The following is a 27887-nucleotide window of genomic DNA, read 5'->3' as shown; positions in this document are numbered from 1 at the left end:
AGTGGTTGTATAAACTAAAAAATATAAGGATATTATTCTAAGATAAATAGAAATTTTTGTAATGAATTGACCATGCCAGTGTTCTTGGTCAAATCTATAAAAAGCATTTTCTTATTTTTGTGACCTGCAGCCAGCATTGCCCACGTATATATAGGAGCATGCACATTGAATACTAAAAATAAAACCTAAATGAATAGTATAAATAAAACATAATTGCTAGATGTATTTCTAACTATGCATTTCATATCAAGCAACATAGACCTGAATGTTTAATAGAGAGGGACTTTAAAAACTCAATCCTGGTAAAAAAACGCTAGTCACCAATCTTCAATTTTGTAGAATCGGAACAATGGCAAACCAAGCTTCTCTAATGTTTTATTACGTTTTCACCATATTCATAATCACCATGAGCATGCTGTGCGGGGCCAGCACTGAAGAAAAAAAGGTGACTGATCATTCACATTTCTGGAAATTCAGTCTTCTCTTTTATTTGAGATGTCTAGTTAGTTACTCCTTTTGATGATAATGCAGGCTCACATTGTGTACATGGGTTCACTTCCAGAGGGGCAATACTCACCATTGTCTCACCACCAAAGTATGCTACGGCAAACCGCTCAGCTGGACAGGTAATATTTCTTATTTTTCAAGCTTACCTAAATTATCGATAAGCAATTTTATTCATCATTTCTCTTTTGTGTGTCTATGTGTAGTTTTGTAGAAACATCATACATCAGAAGTTACACTAGGAGTTTCAATGGATTTGTCGCAAAGCTCACGGATATCGAAAAGCAAAGGCTTTCTAGTGAGTGCTGCAAGATTTAGACTTCATCATTGTCAAAATAGTTACACACACATTATATTACATTATTGTCAAGATAATAACTATGATATGCAGATATGGAAGGTGTCATCTCCGTTTTTCCAAGCAAAACTCTTCAACTTCACACAACAAGATCATGGGACTTCATAGGTTTACAAGAAAGTGCCACGCGGAATGCCCAAGCTGAGAGTGATATCATAATCGGAGTTCTAGATACTGGAATTTGTGTATAAATAAAACATAATTGCTAGATGTATTTCTAACTATGCATTTCATATCAAGCAACATAGACCTGAATGTTTAATAGAGAGGGACTTTAAAAACTCAATCCTGGTAAAAAAACGCTAGTCACCAATCTTCAATTTTCAGAATCGGAACAATGGCAAACCAAGCTTCTCTAATGTTTTATTACGTTTTCACCATATTCATAATCACCATGAGCGTGCTGTGCGGGGCCAGCACTGAAGAAAAACAGGTGACTGATCATTCACATTTCTGGAAATTCAGTCTTCTCTTTTATTTGAGATGTCTAGTTAGCTACTCCTTTTGATGATAATGCAGGCTCACATTGTGTACATGGGTTCACTTCCAGAGGGGCAATACTCACCATTGTCTCACCACCAAAGTATGCTACGGCAAACCGCTCAGCTGGACAGGTAATATTTCTTATTTTTCAAGCTTACCTAAATTATCGATAAGCAATTTTATTCGTCATTTCTCTTTGTGTGTCTATGTGTAGTTCTGTAGAAACATCATACATCAGAAGTTACACTAGGAGTTTCAATGGATTTGTCGCAAAGCTCACGGATATCGAAAAGCAAAGGCTTTCTAGTGAGTGCTGCAAGATTTAGACTTCATCATTGTCAAAATAGTTACACATTATATTACATTATTGTCAAGATAATAACTATGATATGCAGATATGGAAGGTGTCATCTCCGTTTTTCCAAGCAAAACTCTTCAACTTCACACAACAAGATCATGGGACTTCATAGGTTTACAAGAAAGTGCCACGCGGAATGCCCAAGCTGAGAGTGATATTATAATCGGAGTTCTAGATACTGGAATTTGGCCTGAATCAGAAAGCTTTAATGATAAAGGTTTTGGTCCTCCTCCCAGCAAGTGGAAGGGTATTTGTGAAGGCGGCCAAAATTTCACATGCAACAAGTAATGTTTTACACTTCGATTATTGTTTTACGAACAAACTTTGCCTAAAACCTTCCACACAAAAAATTAACACAACTATATATTTTGAAAATTTAGTGGTTGGAATATGTGTTTTTTTTGTTCTTAACACGCATGTCAAATTCTATGCAAATCAGAAGTTCTTTTCTATTCAATCCATAAACTTGTTTTTTTATACATAATTTAAGACTACAAAAACTTAAAATTTAAATATTTGATTGATGATATACTATTCTCAAAATTTTGCAAGCATTAAGCATATTATAATAAATATGATCCAATAGTAGATTTATAAAAATTCACATCTAATAAAAAGATATATATGAGAGTTTGTAGTTACTGCCTACAAACTAGTTTGTACACAAACTTTGTTCTTGTTCTATAAGATACATTTTAAGAAACCTACTTGCCTATATAATGCTTTTCACTGCGTCTATTGTATCTTATATATGGTTAAGGGATATAGCAAATTAATTTCAATCTTAAAAAAGAATAATAATAATAATAACAAATTAATCCCTCAACTCATACGGAACCTAAACAAAATAAACTCCACCAAAATAGTATGAGATTTAATATGTTATAATTTCAAACATTATAGTTAAACTTATTACTTTTATCATTATAAGGACAGCTACATGCTTAAATTATAGGGTTTAAAATGAAACTTCTTTAGAAAATTAATGTTAGATCTATGAATACTTTTATGAAGGGCAGTAGTATCATACTCGACATGGATATGCAAACGACTAGAACAAGTGAAAATCATCATTGATAATATAATTGTCATGTTACAGCAAGATAATTGGAGCTCGATATTACGGCAGCTCACGACCGAATAATACTCAGTCTGCAAGGGACGAAGATGGTCATGGATCTCACACTGCCTCTACAGCAGCAGGGAACATAGTAAACAATGTTAGCTTTTTTGGACTGGCACAAGGTACCGCAAAAGGAGGGGTTCCCAGTGCCAGGATTGCAACATATAGAATCTGCCAACCGGACGGCTGTACTGATGAAGATGTCTTGGCTGCTTTTGATGATGCAATTGCTGATGGAGTTGACATCATTTCAATTTCAGTAGGACCCGGACAAGCTACTGATTTCTTTAACGATTCCATTGCAATTGGTGCTTTTCATGCAATGGAGAAGGGGATATTAACTTCTCAGTCTGCAGGCAATCGAGGTCCTACCTATGGATCAACCGTAAGTCTAGCACCGTGGTTGATTTCTGCAGCAGCAAGTACCACAGACCGTCTGATCGAAGACAAGGCTGTCCTAGGTGATGGAAAAACACTAGTTGTACGTATCAACGCCTAAATCTTCTTGAATTAAGCAATAATTTTATTGTTATGTATCCTAATGGCCTTTCCACAATCAGGGAAAATCAATCAATTCTTTCGCATCACCCGCAACCAGGTTTCCTCTACTACACGGAAAAGAAGTTTCAACGCGGTGCTCTGTAAATGATTCAATGTAGATTTTGATGCCCAAAGTCTTGCCAATTTCAAAATTTTCTTAACAAATATATAAAGGAATATTATAAAGTCTTTTTGCATTTCAGGTACTGCAAACCAGGGTGTCTAGACAAGAGATTGGTGAAAGGAAAGTATGTGCTTTGTAAATCGAATGTTGGAGATTATGAGGCTTTCATGTCTGGTGCACTAGGGGCAATCGTGAGAAATGAACCATATATGGAGGTTAAAAATAGAGCAATTGGCTAATTCCATGAATACAAACTTATCTAGATATAAACCCTAAGTCTATAGGTATGATTAGACAATACTCAAGGTGCTACAAGTCAAAATACAAGAATACAGAATTTGCAAGTCAGGAATTTGAAACATGTCAAGTTCGACCGATCAAGAAGAAGGCTCCACCGATCGAGATGCGTTTCTACAGAATTTAATTAAAGTCCATCAACCTATTAAGCCCATTAAGTGATTAGGGTTTCAAATCTAATTCTCTTAGTATTTAAAGGAAACTCTAAAGCACGTTTTGTTATGACTTTGGAGGTGCTTTTGTGAGATCTAAAAGGTATTGTGTCTTCTCCTGTCAAAGTCACTACCGAAATTCCATCTTTATATTATTAGAACTGGTAGATCTAAAGTTGCTACTACAAGATCATACATAGTTAATGATTTAAAGTTTTGAGTGTGATTTCAGAGTCACAAACGTGGGTGTTTGTGTTCAACAAATTTAGATAGAAGAATTTGTGGATTCAGAGCTGCACATGGTCGTAAGCACTAGAAGAGGTTGCTTTTAGATTTTAAGGAGAAAATCAACTTTAAAACTTTCATTCTATCATAGTGAATTTGTTATCTTGAGGAAAGTTTAAGTTAAATCCTCCCTAGATTTTTTACCTTGAAATTGCTGGTTTCATTGGTTTTCCTGGATAATCATATCACTTGTCTTTTTTATATTTCCACACTTTATGATATGATTATTTGTGTTTAACATAGATCTCATAATAAACCTAAGTATCAACTTGGTTAACTAATTAGGTTAAACAATCTGAGTGTACAGAGGTCTAAACAAAACAAACATAATACTATTTTAAATTATAACACAAGAGCTACAAGAAACAAGTTTTTATAATATTTTGATAAGAACTTATCATGTAGTTGCGTATCACATGAGGCATCCTTAAGTAACAATAAGTTTATAGGCATCGAAATTCTCTCTCTCTCTCTCTCTCTCTCAAATTTTCAATGTTGTAGCAAAATTTATTAATTGATTTAGCTAAATGAGGACGTGAATAATTGCAAGTTTGAACAAGTTAGATGCAACACCTGTCTCCAGTAAAAAGGTCTATTTTAGATGGTTTTTGTTAGATTCTAAGACTTTAAGGACTAAATGTATTAGAACTTCACTTTGTATATGTTGGCAAACCATGATCAAAATAATAAGTCTAGATTTAGACTTGCGCAAAGTTTATTTGTTATAGCTTGAATCGAGCTGAATGTAGAAACTTACTATGCAAAATTGCAAAGCTCGATCAATCGAAAGTAAGGCTCGAGAATCGTATCTGCAAAATTTGAATTAAGTCCAAACAGCAGTTCAAGCCCATTAAGGATTAGAGTTTCAAATCTAATTCTTCTAGTATATAAAGGAAACCCTAAGCACGTTTTTATAAGGTTTCTTAGAGAGATATTAGAGTGCATGTTGTGCCTCTTTTGTAGATCTTGGGTTTTGTACCCAAAAGCTCTCTAAGCTCACTTCTTCTCCGCCTTCACTTTCTCAACAAAGTGATTTCCACCATTGGTTCTTTAGCTTTCACAAGCTTCATATCCTTGGACACTTTGACACTCGAACTACTCTCTCCAGTGTATCCCAATCTACTCTTGTCGGAGAAAGGTTTTTGATGAGCAAGCACTTCATCAAGCTTCTTGGAGGAAAACCGCTTTACTTAGCATTTGCTTGAATCACCTCAAGCTCAAGAAATTTTATCTTTGTGTAGGCTTTGGTCAGCTCTTCATTCAGCGTCTCGACTTCACACTTAGTCTCCTTGTATCAAACTAAAAGACTCTTGTAGTCTTGCTTGCTCTCTTCATTTTCTTAATGGCTGTTCACCATTTTTGCATATTCATCGGTCTTCTCAAGTAGGGAATTGTAGGTCTTTTGCAGTCTCACTATTCTTTCATCTTTCTCATCATCAGATTCTTCTACTATCCCCATTGACTCTAATTTAGTGTGCTTACCAAGATCTTACCACTAACACACACAAATCATTTGAAGATTCCACAGGAGCAATGGTCATGAATGCAGAGAAGTTTCCTCTCCATCACAGCTTTCTTCTGAATCTAAATCAGAGGAATCGATGTCACTAGAGTGGGTGGCATACATTTTACCCTTCCCTCTCAAATAGTTTGGACACTCCTTTTGAGATGTCCATAACCGTTGCATTCTTTCTACTTGAAATCCTTTTTCTCCTTCCAGGAATTTGGGAATTTTTCTTTCTCAGCAAACTTTCCATTCTTTTTGAACTTCAAAAGCTTTCGAAAGTTCTTCACAAGATATGCCACATCTTTTTTGACCTCATCCTCATCCGATGAGTCATGAGCTTCTATTCTCTCATTAATTGTCTTTAGAGCAAGTGACTTGCTCTTCCTTTGTGACGGTAGAGAAAGCTCATAGATCTGAAGTGAGCTAATAAGTTCTTGAACTTTGATGTCATCAAGGTCCTTGCTCTTTTCAATAGCAGTAACCTTTGCACGGAAGCTTTCTGATAGTGATCGAAGAATTTTTCTTACAATCTGGAGTCATCCATCTTTTCCCCAAAGTTAAACTTCCCAATTACCACCTCATTTAGATTCCCATAGAATGAGTTGAAAGACTCATCTTCGCTCATCCTCAGCTCTTCAAAGCGTGTGGTGAGCATTTGCAGCTTGGTGTCCTTCACCTTTTTAGTTCCCTTATAAGTTGTTTCCAAAATTTTCCACACCTCTTTGGACATCGTGACATGAGAAATCCCATGGAACTCATCAGGAGAAACACCACAAGAAATTGCATTTAAAACTTTACTGTTAGCGTTAGCTACTACAAGAGCTGCTTTATCCCATATGGATTAGGCAGCGTCTGGCCTAGTCCACCCTATATCTACAACACCCCAAACACTCTCATCGATTGAACATAGGAATGCCCTCATGCGGACTTTCCAAAATGCATAGTTGCTTCCATCAAAATATGGAGGAGCATTAAGAGATTAAGACCGATCCATCTCAACAGGGGTCAAGGATCGCACTTAGGTAATTAAAGTGTATCTACTCTGATACCAATTAAAAGTTCAAATAGTGTGTAAAACACCTATAAATGTTTAGACCCCAAAATTAAAAATAACAACACAAGATTATAATCAAACAACATATGTGCAAGAGCTGCTTTATCCCATATGGATTAGGCAGCCTCCGGCCTAGTCCACCTATATCTACAACATCCCAAACACTCTCATCGATTGAACATAGGAATGCCCTCATGCGGACTTTCCAAAATGTACAGTTGCTTCCATCAAAATATGGAGGAGCATTAAGAGATTAAGACCGATCCATCTTAACAGGGTCAAGGATCGCACTTCGGTAATTAAACCTCAGCAAGTGCACCCGCTCTGATACCAATCAAAAGTTCAAATAGGTTAAAAACACCTATGAACGTTTAGACCCCCAAATAATAAATTACCAACACAGCTTTATAATCAAACAATGTATGTGCGGAAAATGATAACAAACTTATAACAGAATTGATAACAATCTAAACAAAAATAATCACAATCACAGCAGTATTAAGTAAAGAAAAGGAGAGATGCAAACACAAGAACACATGAATGTGTTATCAAGAGGAAACCAAAGCTCGGCATAAAACCTCTCCGCCCCCTCCAAGGTAAATAATCCACTAGAAAATGTATTGGGATACTGAAAGTAATAGACCTCCAAGTCCTAATCTACCCAGTACCTAAGCCCTCCAAACTTCTTGCTCCAATGAGGTTTCGCGAACGTTTTCTTTTCTAGCTTTACTGGATTCCTCAAACCATAGCATCAACCAAAATATTGGTCCCTTCAAACTCTTCCCATTAGACACCACATGACGTGAGTATGTGAGAGAAAGGATTTGGTAAAGACCTCTCAAGGATTATGTCAAGGAGAGAATAGAGTAGAGAATTTAAGAGCTCTTAGGTGAAGATTGTGGATGAGTCAATCTTATTTTCTCTAGGTTTCTCTTAAAATTCCTCTGAACTCTCTACATTTCGTGGGTATAAGCGTATTTATAGTAGGATTGTTTGAGTTTTACTTTCGTTGGTGCTTCGCTTTCTGATTAGTCCTTACGTTTTATTTTAAAGAAACCCTCAAGCAAGCATTTTGAAAAGTGAAACTATAAAAGATGCGGAAGCTCCTACCGTTGTTTCATTCTCTTCACGAGGACCAAATTTTTTTATACCAGATATTATAAAGGTATATGATTGTAACCTACATCTCTAAGTCTTTCCTACAAGTCTATTTATGGTATTTTGCTCATATTTGGCTGTGTGTGTCGCAGCCTGATTTAAGTGCCCCAGGGGTATCCATCTTAGCTGCATATTCCCCACTCGCTGCACCCTCGTTTCTCGTTGATGATCCAAGGCGTGTTCAATACAATTTCGTATCTGGAACCTCTATGGCTTGCCCCCATGTTTCTGGTGCAGCTGCCTATGTCAAGACTTTTCACCCTGATTGGTCTCCTTCAGCCATCAAATCTGCTCTTATGACTACTGGTAATCTTTCAATCTAACAAAACTCTCCATAATAGCTCTTACATCTTTTAAGTAAATATTTCTGAAATGTTAAATCTAATCTGCAGCTTTGCCCATGAGCATTCCAAAAGTCTGGGTGGTGAATTTGCCTATGGATCTGGGCATGTAAATCCAGTGGAAGCTGTTCGTCCAGGACTTGTTTATGAAGCTGTAAAAAAGACTACATAAAATGCTTTGTAACATTGGCTATGATGCAAAGAAACTTAAGTCTTATCAGGAGATACTAAGACTACTTGTCCTAAATTACCAGTCATGCATCACCAAAGGATTTGAATTACCCTTCAATGGCAGCTGGGTATTTCCAGGAAAGCCTATAAATGTACGTTTCACAGAAAAGTTACAAATGTTGGCTCGGCAACTTCCAGTTACAAGGCAAAAATAGACACAAATTCAAAAGTTAATATAAAAGTGGAGCCCAAGTACTCACTTTCAAGTCCCTAAATGAGAAGAAATCTTTTGTGTATCTGTCAGTGGAAGTGGTTTGCCAGTTCAGTCAAGGCTATCTGCATCACTGGTGTGGTCTGATGGCACTTAAGTGTGAGAAGTCCAATTGTTTTGCACACCCAAAGCGTTAGAGCCTAAAGGAATAGAATCATTATAAGTTTGCCATAACAAACTCCAACTTCTACAAATAGATCATTCTTCCTTCCAATAAAATTTTAATGTAAAACTCAAGCTGTCAGTGCAATAAAGATTCTTTTCATATTTTGCAAATGGATATTCGTTCGTCTGTCGATTCCTTTTAGTAAATAACTGAAATATTCATATGGTTTGGTCGAAACTAGAAATGATAAAGAATTCAAACAAGTTACCATCATAAGACATTATTGTAATGACCGAATCGTTAGCGTAGTCTAGTAGTCAGTTGTGCAGCATTTTAGTCCATCCTGCTCCGGATTTAACAAAATGGTGGACCATTGAGCACAAGAAAGATAGACNATATTCTGATTTGTTGCATTACCTGCAGTGCTATTAAGCGCTAAAGAGCATGATTTGGTCTTGTCCTACGTGAATTCCACAAAGTACTATTTCTTATAATTACCCATTTTTGTTTTACTTTCGTTGGATTTGCTTCCTTTTTCTGATTAGTCCTTACGTTTTATTTTAAAGAAACCCTCAAGCAAGCATTTTGAAAAGTGAAACTATAAAAGATGCGGAAGCTCCTACCGTTGTTTCATTCTCTTCACGAGGACCAAATTTTTTTATACCAGATATTATAAAGGTATATGATTGTAACCTACATCTCTAAGTCTTTCCTACAAGTCTATTTATGGTATTTTGCTCATATTTGGCTGGTGTGTCGCAGCCTGATTTAAGTGCCCCAGGGGTATCCATCTTAGCTGCATATTCCCCACTCGCTGCACCCTCGTTTCTCGTTGATGATCCAAGGCGTGTTCAATACAATTTCGTATCTGGAACCTCTATGGCTTGCCCCCATGTTTCTGGTGCAGCTGCCTATGTCAAGACTTTCACCCTGATTGGTCTCCTTCAGCCATCAAATCTGCTCTTATGACTACTGGTAATCTTTCAATCCTAACAAAACTCTCCATAATAGCTCTTACATCTTTTAAGTAATATTTCTGAAATGTTAAATCTAATCTGCAGCTTTGCCCATGAGGCATTCCAAAAGTCTGGGTGGTGAATTTGCCTATGGATCTGGGCATGTAAATCCAGTGGAAGCTGTTCGTCCAGGACTTGTTTATGAAGCTGTAAAAAAGACTACAGTGGACCATTGAGCACAAGAAAGATAGACCTTACATAGAAATGTAACAAAATTTACCACAATGGATACTGCAGAATTGGCCTCTTTGTGTCAGTGTTTTGCCCCGATTTGCTTAAATTACTTGTGCTTACAGGTTTGTGATTGTATGTCCGGGTGAAAAGTGTTGCACCGATCATTGGGATTTTTTAAAGTGTGGTTGGTCACCTAAATTTAACTTGAGTTTTCAGTAGAATATCTATCTTATACTAGGTTAAATTATGTCCCAATACAAGAACATTGGTTCAGGAGTTTGGTTATGTGTGGAGAAGGTGTTAGGCACCCCATGATACCCAATCAAAGTCAATACTTATTTTGATTATTTTTTCCTAGTTTGTGTAATGGAATATAAACACAATACTTGACTTTTGTTGGGGACATACATTCTATGATATTATGCAAGCATCAAAGTTGGTACATGAGGAATGATATCAGTGGTTTTGGTATAGATGAAAAACAAAAATAATTTTAGAAACCCAAAATAATAACTATTCGAGGTGAAAATGAGATAATTTGTTCCAGCAGAAAATTATTTCTTTTTTTTTTTTTTTTAATTTCAAAGAAATTGCATGATACACCGAGAAATCTTTTCAAGGATTTAATGATTCCTAATAGCAAATTCATCCCTTCTTTTCATTTTGAAAATATTTGAGTTGGAAAAGAGTTATATTAAAAAATGAGCTCAAAAGTTCACTTATGTAAACTTTGAGAAAACCCTTTAGACCCATTATAAATTATGCAATGAATTTATCACTATATTTCAATTAAGCCAATCAAGTGATCAAAAGTTTAGCAATTTATATCACAATTATAGAAAACGCTAAATCTGAAAGTGGAACAATGAAAAAAGTAACTGTATGCAGATTTGGTCACAAAGTGAAAAAAAGATGGTGAACATCTTCCAAGGAAAAATCATGACGAGGGTAACACACTCTAAACAAGGCAATTCACAATATGAATATGAGTTCCAATTTGGAACAAGAAACTTCTTAGACGTTACAACTAGTAGACGAACTCATTATTGCAACCCCCACAACAGTTTCAGAATGACTAAAACTTTTAACCAATGCACCTTGGAGATTTTACACCACGGTGACGCAATGGGATGAAAGACTCTGGATTCATGATTTAATCATACTGACTGACATGAATATGGCTCTCTATACTCATAGAGATGGATTTCACTGTGCTCCGAGAGGCATCGTCATTTAGAAATGTTGTAATTATTACAATGACGTTGTGAGTCTTGTGATTGAAGTTTTGTGGAATAAATATTGCAATTACATTGTGAGTCTTGTGATTGAAATTTTGTGGAGTAAGAAATTTTTATAAATTTTAAAAGTAATTTGTTAGATGAAATGTCAAATTCAATCCATTACAATATACTTGGAAAATTTGAATTGAAAGGAAAAAAAAAATTCTAGTTTTATCTATGTGACAAAGTAATCACTACAAGAATCTTTGCTGTTTTCAACTTTTGAAAACGATGAAAAAAGTATTAGAAATTGTCGAAAAAAGTATTTTCGACGGTTTAAGTGACCGTTGAGAACTACCACTAAATACTGTCGGAACTTCTTTTTCTACACCCTATGTGACCATTGAAAAATGTAATTCACATTTATCAACAATTATTAAACATCAAAATATTATTGAAAACTGTTGAAATATATGTTGTTTTGAGATAAATTTCAACAGTTTGAAATTGTTGAAAAAAGTTTTTTTTTTTTTTTTTTAAAGTATTCAAATAGTTCCAAGTTTTCAAAATGGCTAATTAAAAGAAAAAAAAAATTAAAAACCACTATGCTCCATCAATTATTCTCAAGTAACAGATTTATGGAGAAGTGGCACTTCCCTACAAGAAGGCCAGGCCTATGACAAAAAAATCATTCACCAAAATAATAATGCCATTCAATTAATTTGCCAAAATTAATGAACGCCACCAACAATCAATTGAAAAGAGACGAAAATTATCCCCAATATCATATATCTATGTTATGCACAAAGCAATTTCCTGCTTAAACCTATCAACTAAAAATCTTATATTTCCTTCCTAGAAGCCGTAGGAAGAGGAGTCAAGAGGATGGATTAGGTATGTGAGCACCAGCACGTATGCAATCCCTTGGTCAATTGAAGTACCTAAATACAACAATGTCCACATGAATCACATTTTTCCATTTATAATAATATAGCACTTATTTGCTTGAATCACACTCACAAGCACAAAGAAATTCAATTTTGGGTTCTTAGATAGTAATGTAGGAAACAAAAATTTCTAATCCGTAAGATTTCGTCAATAGAATTACGTTAAAAATGAAATTTGAACAAACAATTAATGTAAACAAGATACAACACCCAACTCACTTAATCCCTGCCACTGATCATAAACACTAATGTGTTTTTTCCCATTTTTTTTGATACATAACTAAACATCATGACAAGAATATAGTTTTATATATTTATAATTTGATAGTCAGGGAAAGGGGGATTTGAACCCTGGCAGTTAATACATAAGGAATTTTGCTATTATAACCTTGTACTCAACTGCCAAGTGGAGATTCAAAAATAGCACATTCTGCTTAATTACTATGTTATTAGTATATCAAATTCACCTAAATAAACAAGTAAATGCAATAACATATACTAAACTGATAGATATGAAACCATCACATATCCCCAACACCATTTCTCTTTACCCTTTCTTAACAAAAAAAAAAAATGGCAGCTTGAAATGTAAACAGAAAAGTGTCAAACAAACCCAACCATCCAAAGATTACACCAAAAAAAAAAAATGGAAGGTAACAAACCCTTTACTTAAAAGAACAAGTTAACAAACTAACCTAATTGGTAAAGTTAGGAAGAACAATCAGATTGAGCTAGCTCAAATGGGGCCATGTTTTTGAATCTAAGCCTCAAAGCTATAAACAACAACATAGCCAAACATGCGTGTAACTACAATCACATGAACCAGAACAGAGGAAAATGTGTTGCATGTAACCATCTTGGCTTTATATTAATTTTCCTTTGGATTTTTCCCTTCGCTTTGTTATCTATTTTAATAGGAGAATGTGTTTTTCCTGTTATGCCCATGTTGTTGAGCTTTTTGAACTCTAGCAGGAAGTTGCTAATTCAGAAGGCAAATGGATAGAGGAGGACACCTCACGCCATGCCAAATGGTGGTACTCAACTTTTCACACTGTCATGACTATGATGGGTGCAGGAATACTCAGCCTGCCTTATGCCATGGCCTACTTAGGATGGTACATATTGGACTCAACTTATATATAAGCCTTTTACTCTAATCTGCATGCACCAAAACTACTATAATAACTGTCTTTTTTTTTTTCTTTTTTCTTTTTTTTCTTTTTATAAATAATAACTCATATCCTTGTTCAGGAGTCCAGGGACATTGGTTTTGGCAATATCATGGTGCATGACCTTGAACACAATGTGGCAAATGATACAACTCCATGAATGTGTTCCAGGTACTCGTTTTGATTGATACATTGACCTTGGTCAACATGCCTTTGGGCCAAAACTTGGACCTTGGATTGTGCTTCCCCAGCAACTTATTGTCCAGGTTGGGTGTGATAGTGTATATGGTCACTGGGGAAAAGTGACTCGAGAAATTTATGGAGATGGCCTGCACCAATTGCACGCAGCTCAAACAATCTTACTGGATTTTGAACTTTGGAGGCATCCATTTCTTCTTGTCTCAGCTACCCAACTTTAATTCTGTTGCTGGTGTTTTGCTAGTAGCAGCAGCCATGTCACTAAGGTACCAACTTATGCATGCTTGTTCAGCTTAGATTTTGGGTACATGGTAGACTTAGAACACCTTCTGGGAAAGTAAGTAATTTTTAACTTTGATTTCTAAGCCAAAAGAAAAGAATGGAAAGAAAGTATTATGTTAGGTTGGGAAACGATGGAAGGCCTAAGTTGGGTGGTACGGGGGCCGACTTATCTACTGTCTCAACTCAGATTAAAGTTGGTTTGACATAGAATTAAACAAATTAAGGGCTTAAAACTGCATCAATTGAAGCAAAAAATAACCCCAAGTTCTGTAGATAAAGGTTGTGTTGCCTATATTTGAGTTGGTTAAGCAACACATATTAAAGTATATTGTTGTAGTTGTTCTATAAATTGAACTTCCATGAACCTTTTAAGTAGCTGAAATTTAGCTCCTAATATCATAGCCAAACATTTATTATCAGTATTTCTTAAAAAGAAAACTCATAAACAACAACATTGCTTGTAAATACAATCACATGAACCAAAACCACTATGAATTTATGACCTACCTACCTCAGCTCCACAAGTTTTCAAACGAATGAATTTTAAATTTTAATTACTACTTGGATGGTTTGGACCCACAAACTCTATATAAGTTATAACACCAACATTACTTAGGCTCTTGGAGTGGAGTTGGGCTAGATCTTAGCAAGTTGTTTTTCAATTAAAAAATCTTAGCAATTTGTTTTAAACCCCCTCTCATTATAATGGGAGATGTTTAGGCATTCATGGTAACTGAATCATAAAATTGTGCTTTACATAGCATTTGAATACTCAAAGCCATTGTGTTAATTTAGATTACTGTGTCCACCAATGCAAAGTAGAACCATAGTCATTTGTTTCGATCCTCATAAGTATTTATTGGAAAGCTTAATAAGAAAAGGTGAATATACACCCATCAAGAGCTATCTCAAAAGCAACATAATCATTTCAACAGCTCTAATAATCACACAAGACTGAAACAGAATGAATTAGATATACAAATGTCTCATACATATTCCAAGAAGAGACTGATCAATGGGAAAAAAAATGTGGCATCTCATACCTGTTTAATGCCCTTCAATACAGCTTGAACTGTTGAAGGCTTAGAGACTGCTTTCTGGTTCTGGTCTTCACCTTTTCCACTACTTATTGCTAATAAAGGAGTCAATGGAGATGGAATGGCTGCTTCCTCAGATGATTCTGCTAGTAACTTCCTCAAACTGGAAATTCCCTGGAGCATAAAAGTTTTAAACAAATAATGATAAAAACTAAAAAGTATTCACACACACACCAACACACAATCAATAAAGTTGAAGACAAATGTTTTGCATCAATTCTTCTTGTACTAAAAGTTTCCCACTGATAAAAAGTCTTGTCAATACATTAAACAACATATTCAGAGGATTGTCTAAGCCCATCAAGTAGGGAGACCTCAGGTACACACATTGTGATGAAATTTACTTTAGAATTCTAGATCCACAGATGATTTAGAAAATATGTCCAGGTGTGTTGGAGGTGTGCCAATTATAGGTAACAACATCACAAATTGGCATTTCATCAAAACTGAAAGTTTACGAGACTTGATAGCTATCAATTATTGTAAACATTATACATGAGTTGAGCACATCTAATCAATTACAACTACACATAATCACATAATTCTCAGAAACCCTCCCGGTAGAACAGCCAACAAATGTAAACTATAGCAATGAAATTAATCAAGAACCTGCAACTCACTCACTTACTCACCAACTGACGTTCTTACTTTCAATCCGCTTACAGATACAAGTGAAATTTCGAACCTCACTCACTTGACTCATGTGAAATTTGAACTCTCCTTGACCATTCATTGCTGAAATACCAATGCAAATGCACCTGCAATCACATTGAAAGCACGCAATTCACAAACCACAAATTCAATTTTGACATAGCATTTCAAATTCAAGAACAAAAACCACAAAAGTTCAAAATACTCAAAGCGAATAACAGACTATGGACGAAATTCGAGTCCAAGCAAAAACAAACTGATCAGAAATAATTTTTAAAACTACGAAACCGAGAGAAATAGAAAAATACCTAATCGAAGGGTTTGGATAGGGAAAAGTGTGAATATTAATGTAATAGTACCGGCTTGGTGAAATCAATTCGATGGCGATGATCTTGATGAGGAAATCAAAACGAAAATCATAAAATAAAAATAAATAAATAAATAAAACACCTAAAAATAAAAAAATAAAAATTTAAGGGTGTCATAAATATTATGTGTGGTAAAATAATTTTTCATCACATTTTAGTTTTTTTTTTTTTTGTGATTAAAAAAATGTAGTAATTTAAATTATAATAAATGTTCTAATTAACTTACCTAAAAAATAAAAAGCATCACACGCGTGTTAGAGGCTAGTGTTATTAATTTATTTTTTTAATAATTTTTTAATGGGAGCTATATATGAAGTTATTATAATTTTAAAAGTAGTCACTTGGTAAAAAAATCCATAAAAATAACTAAAAAAAGGTAAGATGGATCTTTGAATTTAGATTAACACCAAAAATTTACACTATTGTTTTTGTTTTGGATTTTGAAAATTGATCCAAAGCATTTCAAATAGTCATCCCTCAATTTTCTCAATCATTGCAAAAGTAAAAATCATTGAAAAAATTACTTCTAAATAATATCTAAATAATAGGCAAAATTTTAGAATAAAAATACTTAAAACATTTTTTTTTAATTTAAATGTAAAACAGTGCTGGCATATTATTAAAATACCTAAAACATCAGGATTTTTTTTTTTTTTGAAGTTGTAAAAAAATAGGAAACCAACGTTGAAGGACTCACCCCCCCTCCCCCACCCCACCCACCCCCCCCCCCCCAAAAAAAACTTTGATGCAAATTTATTAACTGAGGACATGTAACACTTGATGCAAATTCAAAAGCATGGTTTGTTTGGAGTCTTTTGTCTTTCGGTAAGTTATTTTGGATTAAATTAAATTTTAAAATTTTAAAATGAAGTAACATTTTAAACTATCAAATATAAGATATATTTAAGGGTGTAGGTTTTAACCCTAAAAGTTAGTCTATTATTTAGAAGCAATTTTCACCACAACTTTAAAATTTTATCTTTAAAGATAAGTTCTCCAGTATCATTCTTGCTTTAGTGTCTAAATAATAGGCAAAATTTTAGGAATAAAAATACTTAAAACCTTTAAAAAAAAATTAAATGTAAAACAATGCTGGATATTATTAAAATACCTAAAACATGGTGATTTTTTTTTTTTTTTTTTGTTGAAGTTGTAAAAAATAGGAAACCAATGTTGAAGGACTCACCACCCTTAAAAAAATATATATATATATAATATATAAAAAAAAAAAAGTTGATGCAAATTTATTAACTGAGGACACGTAACACTTGATGTAAATTGAAAATGTATGGTTTGTTTGGAGTCTTTTTGTCTTTTGGTAAGTTATTTTGATCAAATTAAATTTTAACAATTTTTAAAATTCAAAATGAAGTAACATTTTAAACTATCAAATATAAGATATATTTAAGGGTGTAGGGTTTTACCCATAAAAGTTAGTCTATTATTTAGAAGCAATTTTCACCACAATTTATTGAAGAATTGTGGGTTTCATCAATCACAATAGCATGCAGTAATCTAAAGAAACAATAACAACATGAAAGTGAAAAAAATTATAGAAATTCACAAAATGTACCTATCGAAATTCATCCTTATAACAACCAAAAAAAAAAACCCTACCATACTAAAAAGGAAAGGCACTTCTCTACAAACTACTTTTGCTCATCTCCACAACTGGTGATTTTCTGCTCCAAAACAAAGACTCGTGAGATACTTTAAAGGCTACATTGAAAGAAATGATTGAATTCTCTTGCAAGGTTTTCATTCTTGGGTCAGAGGATTGCAACATGTTCATACCACTGCCTCTATCACTACGAATCAGTAATTCTAGCCACCCGCATGTCACTTCATTACTATCATCATTAAAGCCTATAGTAAAAGTGTAAAACAATGAATAGCCAAAACACAAAAAGACCTAAAAATTTACATAATCGAACTGTAAAAGGAAAAGAAAGAAAGAAAAAGAAAAATTTTAATTCAAACAATGACCTTTTGTGTTCTGTTTTGATTCTTCGCCTCCCTTGGTCCATTCTCAGTCTCAATAAAATCCAAGAAATTTTTTTCCTTGCAGTCATGTTAGACTTATTGCAGATAGTTTTCAGCTGCATAAGAAAAGTAACGGATAGAAATTTGGAGCCGTACAGTTGTAGTTGGGTAATGAAGGATCTAATTGTTATTAGGAATTTCGGGATTAGTTATTTTAGCCAATTTTGAGTTTGAAACCGTGAGAGTGGTCCTATTTTTTAGATGGTGTTTTATGTGGAAGTTAAAAAATCATTTTTACCAAGTTTTGCCCCAACTTAAACATAGGGTGTAGGGGTATTTTGGAACAAAAAAAAAATCCGGTCCAAACAGGTGTAGCCCATTAAATAGTAGTATAGATATATACACTCTTTCAGCAAGAGAGCGATATAGAGAGAGAGTGTGTGAGAGAGAGCGAGAGGGATAAACAAAATTTAATCATAAAAAACACTGTAGAATCTATATAAGTTCATGTTTTTATTTTCAACATTTTATAACTAAAATATTTAATTTATTTTTTTCCATGTTTATCCGACTGTTGATATAACTTTTCCTTATTTATTTATTTTTTTAACACCTATTTCAACCGATATGCTAACTATGAATTTTTTTTTAAGCACATGTTTCAACAGTTATACTAATTGTGGAAATAAATATGTGAATTTCTTTACTTTACTCAACAGTTGTGTATAACTGTAAAAGTCTAAGGTTTTTATTAACATTTTTTAGTGACCGTAGATAAAAATATGTTGAAGAAACTCAAGTTTGTTGTAGTGAATTAAACCATATTTTTTCAATTGTACCACTTCAAATCCCATAATTTCATTATTGGGCCAAACACTTAGAATTTATAAAACACTTAAAACCATAGATTGGGTTTTGTTTCGCACAATAATAAAAGCAGGGGCAGCTCCACTTGATGCCCAGAGGTTCAAATAAACTCCTAAAGTGGCAAAAAGTTAATAAAAAAAATATATATATATATATATAATAATTTTTTTACCTCCTAAAATAAAATTTGGAATACCTTGACTCTAAATTCTTTTTAAACCCAAATGAAATAGGTTTGAATATGATTTTTTTAACAATATTATGGCCTTTAAATAAATAAATAAACACATCGTTAACAATAATTGGTGAATGATTGTTTGACTATTGTCAATGCCTTGAATATGATGTTAAATCAAACCAATTTGATCTAAAATTTGGGGGGAAATAAGCAACAACAAAAGTAGAAATTGGTTAACATTAATTGGTGAATGATTGTTTGACTATTGTTGATGCCTCGTGGCAGTTTGACCACCCATCGTGGCGACGCTCGCTCCACACACAGAGTTGCGGGCCCGGGAGCTTGGGTGCTATGAAGAAGGGTATACCTCTAGTGCATTGGCAGAGTTTATGCTTGTGTATATGGCACATGCCAACATGCTCATACTAGGACAAGCCTAAGCCTCTCAAAGCATCAAACATATTGATGCGTGTTGCATACACGGGGAAACCAATGTCACTTGGTAACATGGATTGGGACGATTGCACTCCGATGATTGTGCACACAATATAGCATGGATATGTACCTACAACAATTGCCTTGGGCACATACCCACACTACAAGATCAAGTGCATTCATGGCAGAGAGGTTCATTTATGTAGCCACGAGGGTCCATCATACAAAGTGCACAATCACCCACATATAGGCATATATATATATATATATATCATGCACAATGCTATCACATAGTGCAGGAAAGTAAAACAGACATTACCAATGTCCTAAAAGTATGGCCCAACAAGGCATAGGAAATGTAAAACAGACATTATCATACCCAAGGAATGTGGCCCAAGCAAGGTGCAGGAAAGATAAATGGTACATGAAGGGGAAACCCTAATAACTTGCTCTAGATAGGAGGATAAGAGGGAGGGAGAAAAATGTAACCACTCGATGAGGCTAGGCCTTTTAATCTATTGAACACTGCCCTTTTGGGCTTGTGTATTCTTGCTCGCATCCTTGCCTGTGTTACTTGCGCCTAGGAGGTCGTGTCCTTGCTCCAAGCATCCTCACTCCAAGCATATACATGCAACAAACAAAGAAAGCAGCCAGTAGACAAGCAAAGGAGATAACAAAGAGGTAAAGAGAGCATGCAAAGAGACACACTAGCAAAGAAAGCCAAATGGGGGCAGACAAACATGTTATCGAATAAAAGGGGGTGTCCTAGGAGGAAAAATATAGGTTTGTATCGGGTGTCTATAGGTCCATTAGATTGGAGTATGGATGACACACGTGCCAACAAGCAAAATTCCTAAAAGGGACTTAAGATCTAGACAGGCAAACATGGATATAAAGCAGGACGCAAACAAACATATACATGCATAGAGGAAATGATCTAAACCCTTTGATATAGGCCTAGGTGTACGGATGTAGGCCTAGACCACAAGATCTAGATCTACACCCTATCTAAAGGGCCAAAACACAAGAAAGAGGTACATCAAGAGACAAAAAGGTTATAGAAGCACATGGCATAGCAACCAACATGTAGATCTAGGAAATGAACATGGCACGAAGCACACAAAGATATAGATCCAAGCATAAACATGACAAAGAGCGTATAAACATGTAGATCTAGGCATAAACATGGCAAAAAGCACCTAGGCATATGGATCTAAGCACAAACATAGTATTTAGGCTTATCCTAGACTAAGAAGGATAGGCTAATATCATCAAAGCAATAAAACATGTTAAAAAAAAGGCAATATGCTAGAAAAACTATAAAACATGCTAGGAAGCAAGAAAAAGTAAAGATATACTAATGAAAGCAATAAAGCATGTTATGAAGCATGATAAAGCAAAGAGTGTAGATAGTAGTTAAAAACCTACTTCTACACACATAAAACCTCAAATCTAAGGCCCTAAGACCAAGGAGAGAAAAAAGAGTGCAAGAACACTACATCTTGATCGTTGAGAAAATAGAGGAATCAAAGGTTTTTGGATGTGGTTGTGAGAGAATTAAAAGAGGAAAAAAGAGAGAGATTCTGCCCAGAAAAGTGCTCCAAAATGCTCAAAATCCATTTGTTATGAAATTTGGGGGTCGGAGGGGTTAAATAGGCTTCTCCCATGCTTCCTAAGGCTCAGCAGCCACGTTTTGTGCGCTAGGTCGGGTAAGATGACATCAGCAATTTTGTCTTTTTCCTGCTTGAATTCGATTGCATATTTGAAAGCCCTTCCGGATTCCAATTGAGCTGATCTTAGTGTCCCTAGAAAGGTATGGATGTCTAGGTTCTAAAACACTAAAGAAATTGAAATTCCAATGGTCAAATAAATAGTTATGGCCTTGGGACATAGGCTGACAGTCTTCACATAGTTTTCAAGATATCTCAACCATTTTTACTCTGATTTTGACCTATGCATAGTCATTGGAAAGGGAATTCAATAATCTTCGCAATGACACTAGCCCCAACCCATTCTAAATGTCTGATCAAAATTAGAGTTTTTAGTGCCCTCAAGAGTCAACCTTAAGTCAAACTTGGACAAAGTTGACAAAAATCTCTAGTGGCTCAAGTTTGATGTAGAAATATGAAAAATATTGTTTTGAGATGATTTTGACCAACTTTAACTTTCGGTCAACCCAGGGTTGACTAGGGGTGTTTTGGTCATTCTTACCTGAAATGGCACTTTGATTGCTTTGATGCCCGAATGTGTTGTGCCACATTAATCTAGATGCTTCTGCAGCCCCAGGGAGAAAACTTAATATCTTTTTGGAATTTTCGGGATCTGGCATACAAATCAAAGGCAAACAAAATACAGTTTCTGTAGTTGCACCTTCTTTATCTAAAGAACATAATTCCGCATTTTGTCACCCCCAAATCGTGTGCAAAAACTAGACTGTTCATGGGCCAAAACCGGTCTTTCCCTGATAAGGTTGAGCCCCTAAAGAGGATCTGATCATCTCTAGGTCTTTTCTTCTTAATTTGATAACATAGACGAATCATGCAAATGTTGGATACTATGAAAACACACAGAAAAACAAAGAAAAACTTGGAGAAATGTAGGTAGACATGAGAAATTGTGCATATTAAAACGGAAGATTTTGGGAGATTTAAAACATGGTGATGATTCAATTTTGATTTAAAGGGGAAACCTTAAAGAAGGAGAGTAGTTTTGAAAATGTGGGACTAAACGAGCACCATCGAATTGAATCCCAAGAGAGATACTTTGAAAAAACTTGACATTTTGAGATAAAAATTAGGACTAAACGATTGCCATCGATTTGAATCTTGAGAGATATATTTTGAAAAACTTGACATTTGAGGTAAAAATCAGGACTATGAGATATTTTGAAATATTTGACATTTTGAGAAAAAAAAAAAAAAATCAGGACTAAACGATTGCTATCAAATTGAATCCTAAGAGATAGATTTTGTAAAACTTGACATTTGAGATAAACATTAGGACTAAACAATTGCCATCGAATTGAATCCTAAGAGAGATATTTTGAAACATTTGACATTTGAGATAAAAATTAGGACTAAATGATTGTCGTCAAATTGAATCTTGGGAGAGATATTTTGAAACACTTGACATTTTAGGAAAGGGGTTCCTACACCATGGAAGTGTGGAAAAGGTTCCTACACTAGGGAAGGTGTAGAAAAGTTTTATCGAGAGAAACATGACCGAAGACTACCTAAAGGCAAAGGTGTTTGAAAGAGACTTTCTAGGGGCTACTTGAAGTTGAATGTGTTTCAACGAGAGAAACTAGTCCAAAGACTACCCGAAGGTGAAAGTGTTTGAGAAAGAGACCCTCTGGGAGCTAGTTAAAGGTAATGTGTTTCATTAAGAGAAACTTGTCCGAATACTACCCAAAGGTGAAAGTTTTTGAAAGAGACCCTCTGGGGGCTAGTTAAAGCTAAAAGTGTTTCAATGAGAGAAACTAGTTCGAAGACTACCTGAAGGTGAAAGTTTTTGAAGGAGTTCCTCTTTGGCTGGTTAAAGCTGAAAGTGTTTTAATGAGAGAAACTCAAGGATGGGACATACCCAAAGTCTACAAATAAGAATAACCAATTGACTATCAGAAAGTTATCCACTAATTATATTATTTATGGGGAGAGGCTTTACAGAAGATCATATGATTGAATTCATCTCTTTTATGTGACTGCCAAGGAAGCACAACAAATAATTGAAGAGGTTCATGAGTCAACTTATGGGCCACATATGAATACACACATGCTATCATGAAAAATAATGAGACAAGGTTATTACTAGACCACTATGGAAGCAGACTGTGCAGCTCATGTTTGGAAGTGCCATCAATGATAAGTCCACGGAGATCTAAAGCACATGGTACATATGCGATTACATATCATGACTTCGCCCTAGCCGTTATCTACATAGGGAATTGGTATTATTGGGAAGATTCACCCAACAACATCTAATGGCCATGAGTTTATACTTGTTTCTATTGATTACTTCACTAAATAGGTGGAAGCTGGCTTATACAAGGTTTTGAACTTAAAGAAAGTTCTTCAGTTTATTCAGACTGATATCATTTCCAGATATAGGGTACCACTGTTGGAAATAAAGATAAATGCAGCGGAAAATAAGTTTTAAACAGATCCACTTCATTTGATATTGATAACATGTACTAAGTAAATTTTTGAATTCGAGAACAAGAGATCGTACCTTGAAGCAGTGAATTTCAAAAACGAAGATCAAACGTTCTCGGAAAGACTTTTAATCTTCACTCCAATTCCACTTGATACCCAATATGTGTGGTCTCTCAATCGGTAACAAAAGGGTGATTAGAGAGTGACAAAAACTCACATACACACCATTTCACAATGATGTTTCTCACTCTTAATATTTGGAACGTTTTTCCCTTTTTGTATCTAACCAATTATCAAATTGGGCTGGCCTTTTGGGCCTTTCCAACTAGGCTTAAGTTTGTGGCTTGGAGTGGGACCAAAAGGGACCAATAAGACACTAGCTCCAATGGGCCTTGGGCTTTTCTGTCAACTCTTGACAAGTCCAAAGTTACCATTAACTATATTTAATACCACTATATAAATATAGTTGCACTCTAGGCCTTATCAATAAATTATTTCCCAAGACTTTATTGTACATGCAACCCTTTCATTAAAATATTCGTAGTAATACAAAGTCATGAAATGTTGACTGCCACTTTGTAGATTACTACATCTTAATCCTTAAGTACCCAGTTTAATCCTTTATGTTATTCAATATATATTTATGAAATTCAATTTCACAAATATATATACTTTAGTAACTCTTTACTAAAGTGGTTGGGCCCAACACTCTGAATAACCAAACCCATTAAACTTATCTCAAGGGAATATTTGATATCTCCATTAAGAGACTATGAATTCCATCTTGAGAATTTATGTTCCATCAACACTAAATGCGGCTGCCCAACATACTGAGGTTTTGACCATAACTTATAGATCTCACTCCTGATATATCAAAGCAACCTACATCTTATGATCAGGTCCATTATTTTCTCAGGATTTAGAGTTGATGTAAATAGAAGTCATGAGCTTTATTATTCATTTGACAGTCATTAGGAAAATAATAAATCTCACAACGGTCCAGTTCAATATGTCTTAACTCTTAAAACATATCAACATACCAACTAGAAGTCTCCACTTCCATGATCAAGACAAATCATCTTAGTTGATATGTTATAGTCTTCGCAGATGAAACGCCTAATTTCATCATCGATTACGAACTAAAATTATGAGTTTACAAAGAACTTGTGATTTATATCTTTCTGTGACTTTTCACATAAATCACATACTATGCATCTCATGGACTAAGATAATGTCCCACTAGTTCATAAATAGTCTCATATAATTAAGCAACTTAATTATTCATGACATGCCAATAAATTGGATTTTATGGCACAAACCCTAACAATCTCCCACTTGCCCTCAAAGACAATTTACTACATATCCGACACTTATCTCCCTATAGAGTAATTCACAGTCACTCTAAGGCAAGGCTTGGAAACAAGTTTCAGACAGATTTATTGCATAAATTATCTTTTCTACTACTACTTATCACGTACTCATATCTTCTCTAATGAGATGATACTTACGCTTGATGTGTATCTTCACCATCTAGGATGAATACATATCTTGAAGTCCAACTTCATGAATCACAATCAAACTACAAGTCAGTATTTGTACATCCAGCATCTATCAAAACCTCACTTTTGTGGACAAGCATATAATCTCTCATTCTCCTAAGATATTTGAGTATATGCTTTACTCCCACTAAATTAAGTGATCTTTGATTCACTTGATATTTGCTTACTATTTAGCATAGCATAAAGACTTCCTATTGATTTGATGTAAGGAACCGTCTTATATGCTCTTCCTTTTATATGTCTTAGGACCATAGTCCTTTTATAAAGGAACTTCAAACTTAAAAGGAAAGAATCCTTTCTTGAAGTATTACATGCTATACTTAGCTAGAATCTAATCTATTTAAGTAGTTTAAGATAGACCCAACATCCAAATTTCTGAATTATAATAAAGTTTAATTCTTAGGATGTGACTAGTCTTTCCTAAGTACTTTATATCAAACTGGACTAGACAACCAAAACTCTATTGATGACAATAACTCCACATCATCCTCAATGATTAGAATGTCATCAATATACATTATGAGATTTATTATTCTATATAGCTTTACACACATAAGGTCTTTTAATACTTGATCAAAATCAAACAATTTGATTTCTAGATCAAAGATGATATTTTATGATTCATATGCTTGCTTTAGTGCATAAATGGAATTTAAGCAACTTGCATACTAAACAATATTGGTTCTTTGCTATGTACAAGTCTAGGAACATCATATAGATGTCTTCCTCAAGATTGCTACTAAAAGAAGCTTTCTTGATATCCATTGCCATATTTCATCCAAATAAAATATAATGGATAAAAGAATCTAGATAGAGTCAAACTTGACTATAGGTGAAAAAATCTTTTTATAATCGAACCATTTCTTTCTGAATAAATCTTTTCGCCACTAGTCTTGACTTTGAAGGTTTGCACCTTCAATTCTATCAATCTCAATTTCTTGTAGACCTATTTAAGAACAATAGGCTCAATGCCAATAGGTGCCTCTACAAGTTCTAGACTTTAAATAGAATCTAATTCTATTCACATAACCTTGATCCAATAATTCATATTCATATCATCTATTACCTTTACGTAGGACTGAGGATCAAATTCATATCCTTGTGGAATGACTTCAAAAGTTTATCCCAAAAGTATGAATTTACAATCCTCCCACTACGATATTGTACCTGTGTACTAGCTATATATTTAGAATAATGCCTTGTGGTATATCTAATACAACCACCTCATTTTTAAATGTGTTTTATAGTTGTTTTACAAAGAATTCTGACTTCTCTTCTAGAACGATTCTTTAAGATTATTCACATAGTTATCATCAAGAACTTTGTATTTGTACATTACAAACATCTTATAAGAACTTTGTATTTGCACTTTACAAACATCCTGTCATCTTTATGATTACCAAAACAATCTTCTACAAATCCTTTTGGATACTTATTATAATCACACATTTTTCTACCTTTTGATTTCAATTTGTCAGACTTCCTTTCTAGCACAAGTGCCGGACATCTTTAAAAGTGGAAGTATCATATACTAGGTTCTCACCCAATCCACAATTTGACAAATGTCATAGGAACAAACTTTTGAAATCAATTTTAGAAAATGTATAGTAATTATTAGAGTATATCTCCAAAAGAAATAAGCAAATGGAAATACTTATCATGTACTTTAGTATTTCTAAAAGAGTCTTATTCCTTCTTTATGTATGCACTGACTTAAAGAAGTCTTTAATACTATATTCCTTTACAATAAAGGAGTCCTAGATCATATTATCCTCTAAATAGAATTCATAGATTGGGAATATTACAAAATAATGGTTTTAAAAACCCATCTTTCACCAATCTTGAATACAATTTAGATTAATAAGATCTAGACTTAAGTGCCAAAACATACAACACCAAAGGATGAAAACTTTCTCTTTAAAAAATAAAACATGTAAATTTCCATCTAGAAAACAATCATGGACAATGCTTAGCTTTACCAAAACAGAAACAATTTCCTTTTGGTCATGCTTTTGAGACTAATTTCCTTTTGGCAATTACTAGGGCAACTAACTTTCCCAAATAATGAGTGGGAGTGATGAAATAACCCTTTTGTTAAGTTTATTGTAATGTGAATAGATACCTTGTCTTGACTTCGAGTCTTGCATTCCATGCGGAGGGTATTTATATCACGGATTTTAAGGTTAAACTTCTTTGTGATTGCGCGAATGTTCATTACGCTATTGTGACATGACTTAGTAATATCACATTGAATTTAAACAATTAAACACACTTGATGTCTAGGGTTAAAATTGTGATTAGATCACAATGATTTCAAGACAATCCACTTGTTTTAAAATTTCTAGTGGGAGAGAGATACAAGGGTTGGATCTCACGGCCTCCATTGTTGGTTCATAGTGGTGTGGGGTAAACATCTCGTCTTGGCCTCGAGCCTTGTGTTCCATGCGGAGGATGTTTATTTCATGGTACTACAAGATTGAATTTCCTGGTTTATAGTGGTTTGATCAAACACCTTGTCTTAGCCTCGAGCTTTGCATTCCATGCGGAGGGTGTTTTTATCATGGTACTACAAAATAAGCCTGTTAAAGGGATGAAATGTGGCTACACATGATTCTAGACAATGGTGTACACTAGACTAAGTTTGATAGCATCCTCTATGCTGAGTTCTTGCTATTATTACTTAGAGGCCAAAGGAAGAGCGGCAAATTATTTTTGTTTGGTAAGAGTTACCATGATAGCATTAATAAAGAGAATAATTCT

General features: G+C 34.5%; 2 protein-coding genes, 2 long non-coding RNA genes and 1 pseudogene across 4 annotated transcripts; 4 read left to right on the top strand and 1 right to left on the bottom strand.

Annotated features, from left to right (window-relative positions):
* The first annotated feature begins 233 nt into the window (after positions 1–233).
* On the top strand, positions 234–1053 carry LOC136067228 (subtilisin-like protease SBT4.11). The gene is made up of 4 exons (XM_065772776.1): positions 234–445; positions 532–626; positions 711–802; positions 896–1053. The coding sequence occupies exons 1-4, from the start codon at positions 350–352 to the stop codon at positions 1051–1053; spliced, it is 441 nt and encodes a 146-aa protein (XP_065628848.1). The 5' UTR covers positions 234–349.
* A 43-nt stretch (positions 1054–1096) lies between these two features.
* LOC111998347 (subtilisin-like protease SBT4.3) lies at positions 1097–9002 on the top strand. The gene is given in 15 exon segments (XM_065772775.1): positions 1097–1295; positions 1382–1476; positions 1560–1651; positions 1741–1987; positions 2803–3307; positions 3387–3481; positions 3570–3705; positions 5945–6009; positions 7839–7950; positions 8036–8249; positions 8336–8347; positions 8350–8452; positions 8454–8491; positions 8494–8703; positions 8706–9002. Coding segments are annotated over 15 exon segments (2178 nt in total). The 5' UTR covers positions 1097–1199; the 3' UTR covers positions 8864–9002.
* Positions 9003–9227: 225 nt separating this feature from the next.
* Positions 9228–9983, top strand: LOC136067212 (uncharacterized). The gene is made up of 4 exons (XR_010628726.1): positions 9228–9310; positions 9399–9510; positions 9595–9807; positions 9894–9983. It is a non-coding gene; the product is annotated as an uncharacterized LOC136067212 (long non-coding RNA).
* Positions 9984–10072: 89 nt separating this feature from the next.
* Positions 10073–13853, top strand: LOC112036358 (lysine histidine transporter-like 6; annotated as a pseudogene).
* Positions 13854–14884: 1031 nt separating this feature from the next.
* LOC136067234 (uncharacterized) lies at positions 14885–15341 on the bottom strand. The gene is made up of 2 exons (XR_010628732.1): positions 15250–15341; positions 14885–15049 (listed from the first exon to the last, which is right to left on the bottom strand). It is a non-coding gene; the product is annotated as an uncharacterized LOC136067234 (long non-coding RNA).
* Between the last annotated feature and the right edge of the window lie 12546 nt (positions 15342–27887).

Source organism: Quercus suber, unplaced genomic scaffold (assembly GCF_002906115.3).
Source record: "Quercus suber isolate HL8 unplaced genomic scaffold, Cork oak 2.0 scaffold_63, whole genome shotgun sequence".
In the NCBI taxonomy this organism is placed as follows: domain Eukaryota; kingdom Viridiplantae; phylum Streptophyta; class Magnoliopsida; order Fagales; family Fagaceae; genus Quercus; species Quercus suber.
Note: the sequence above shows the minus strand (reverse complement) of the source record. Positions and strands in the feature narration are given on the sequence as shown.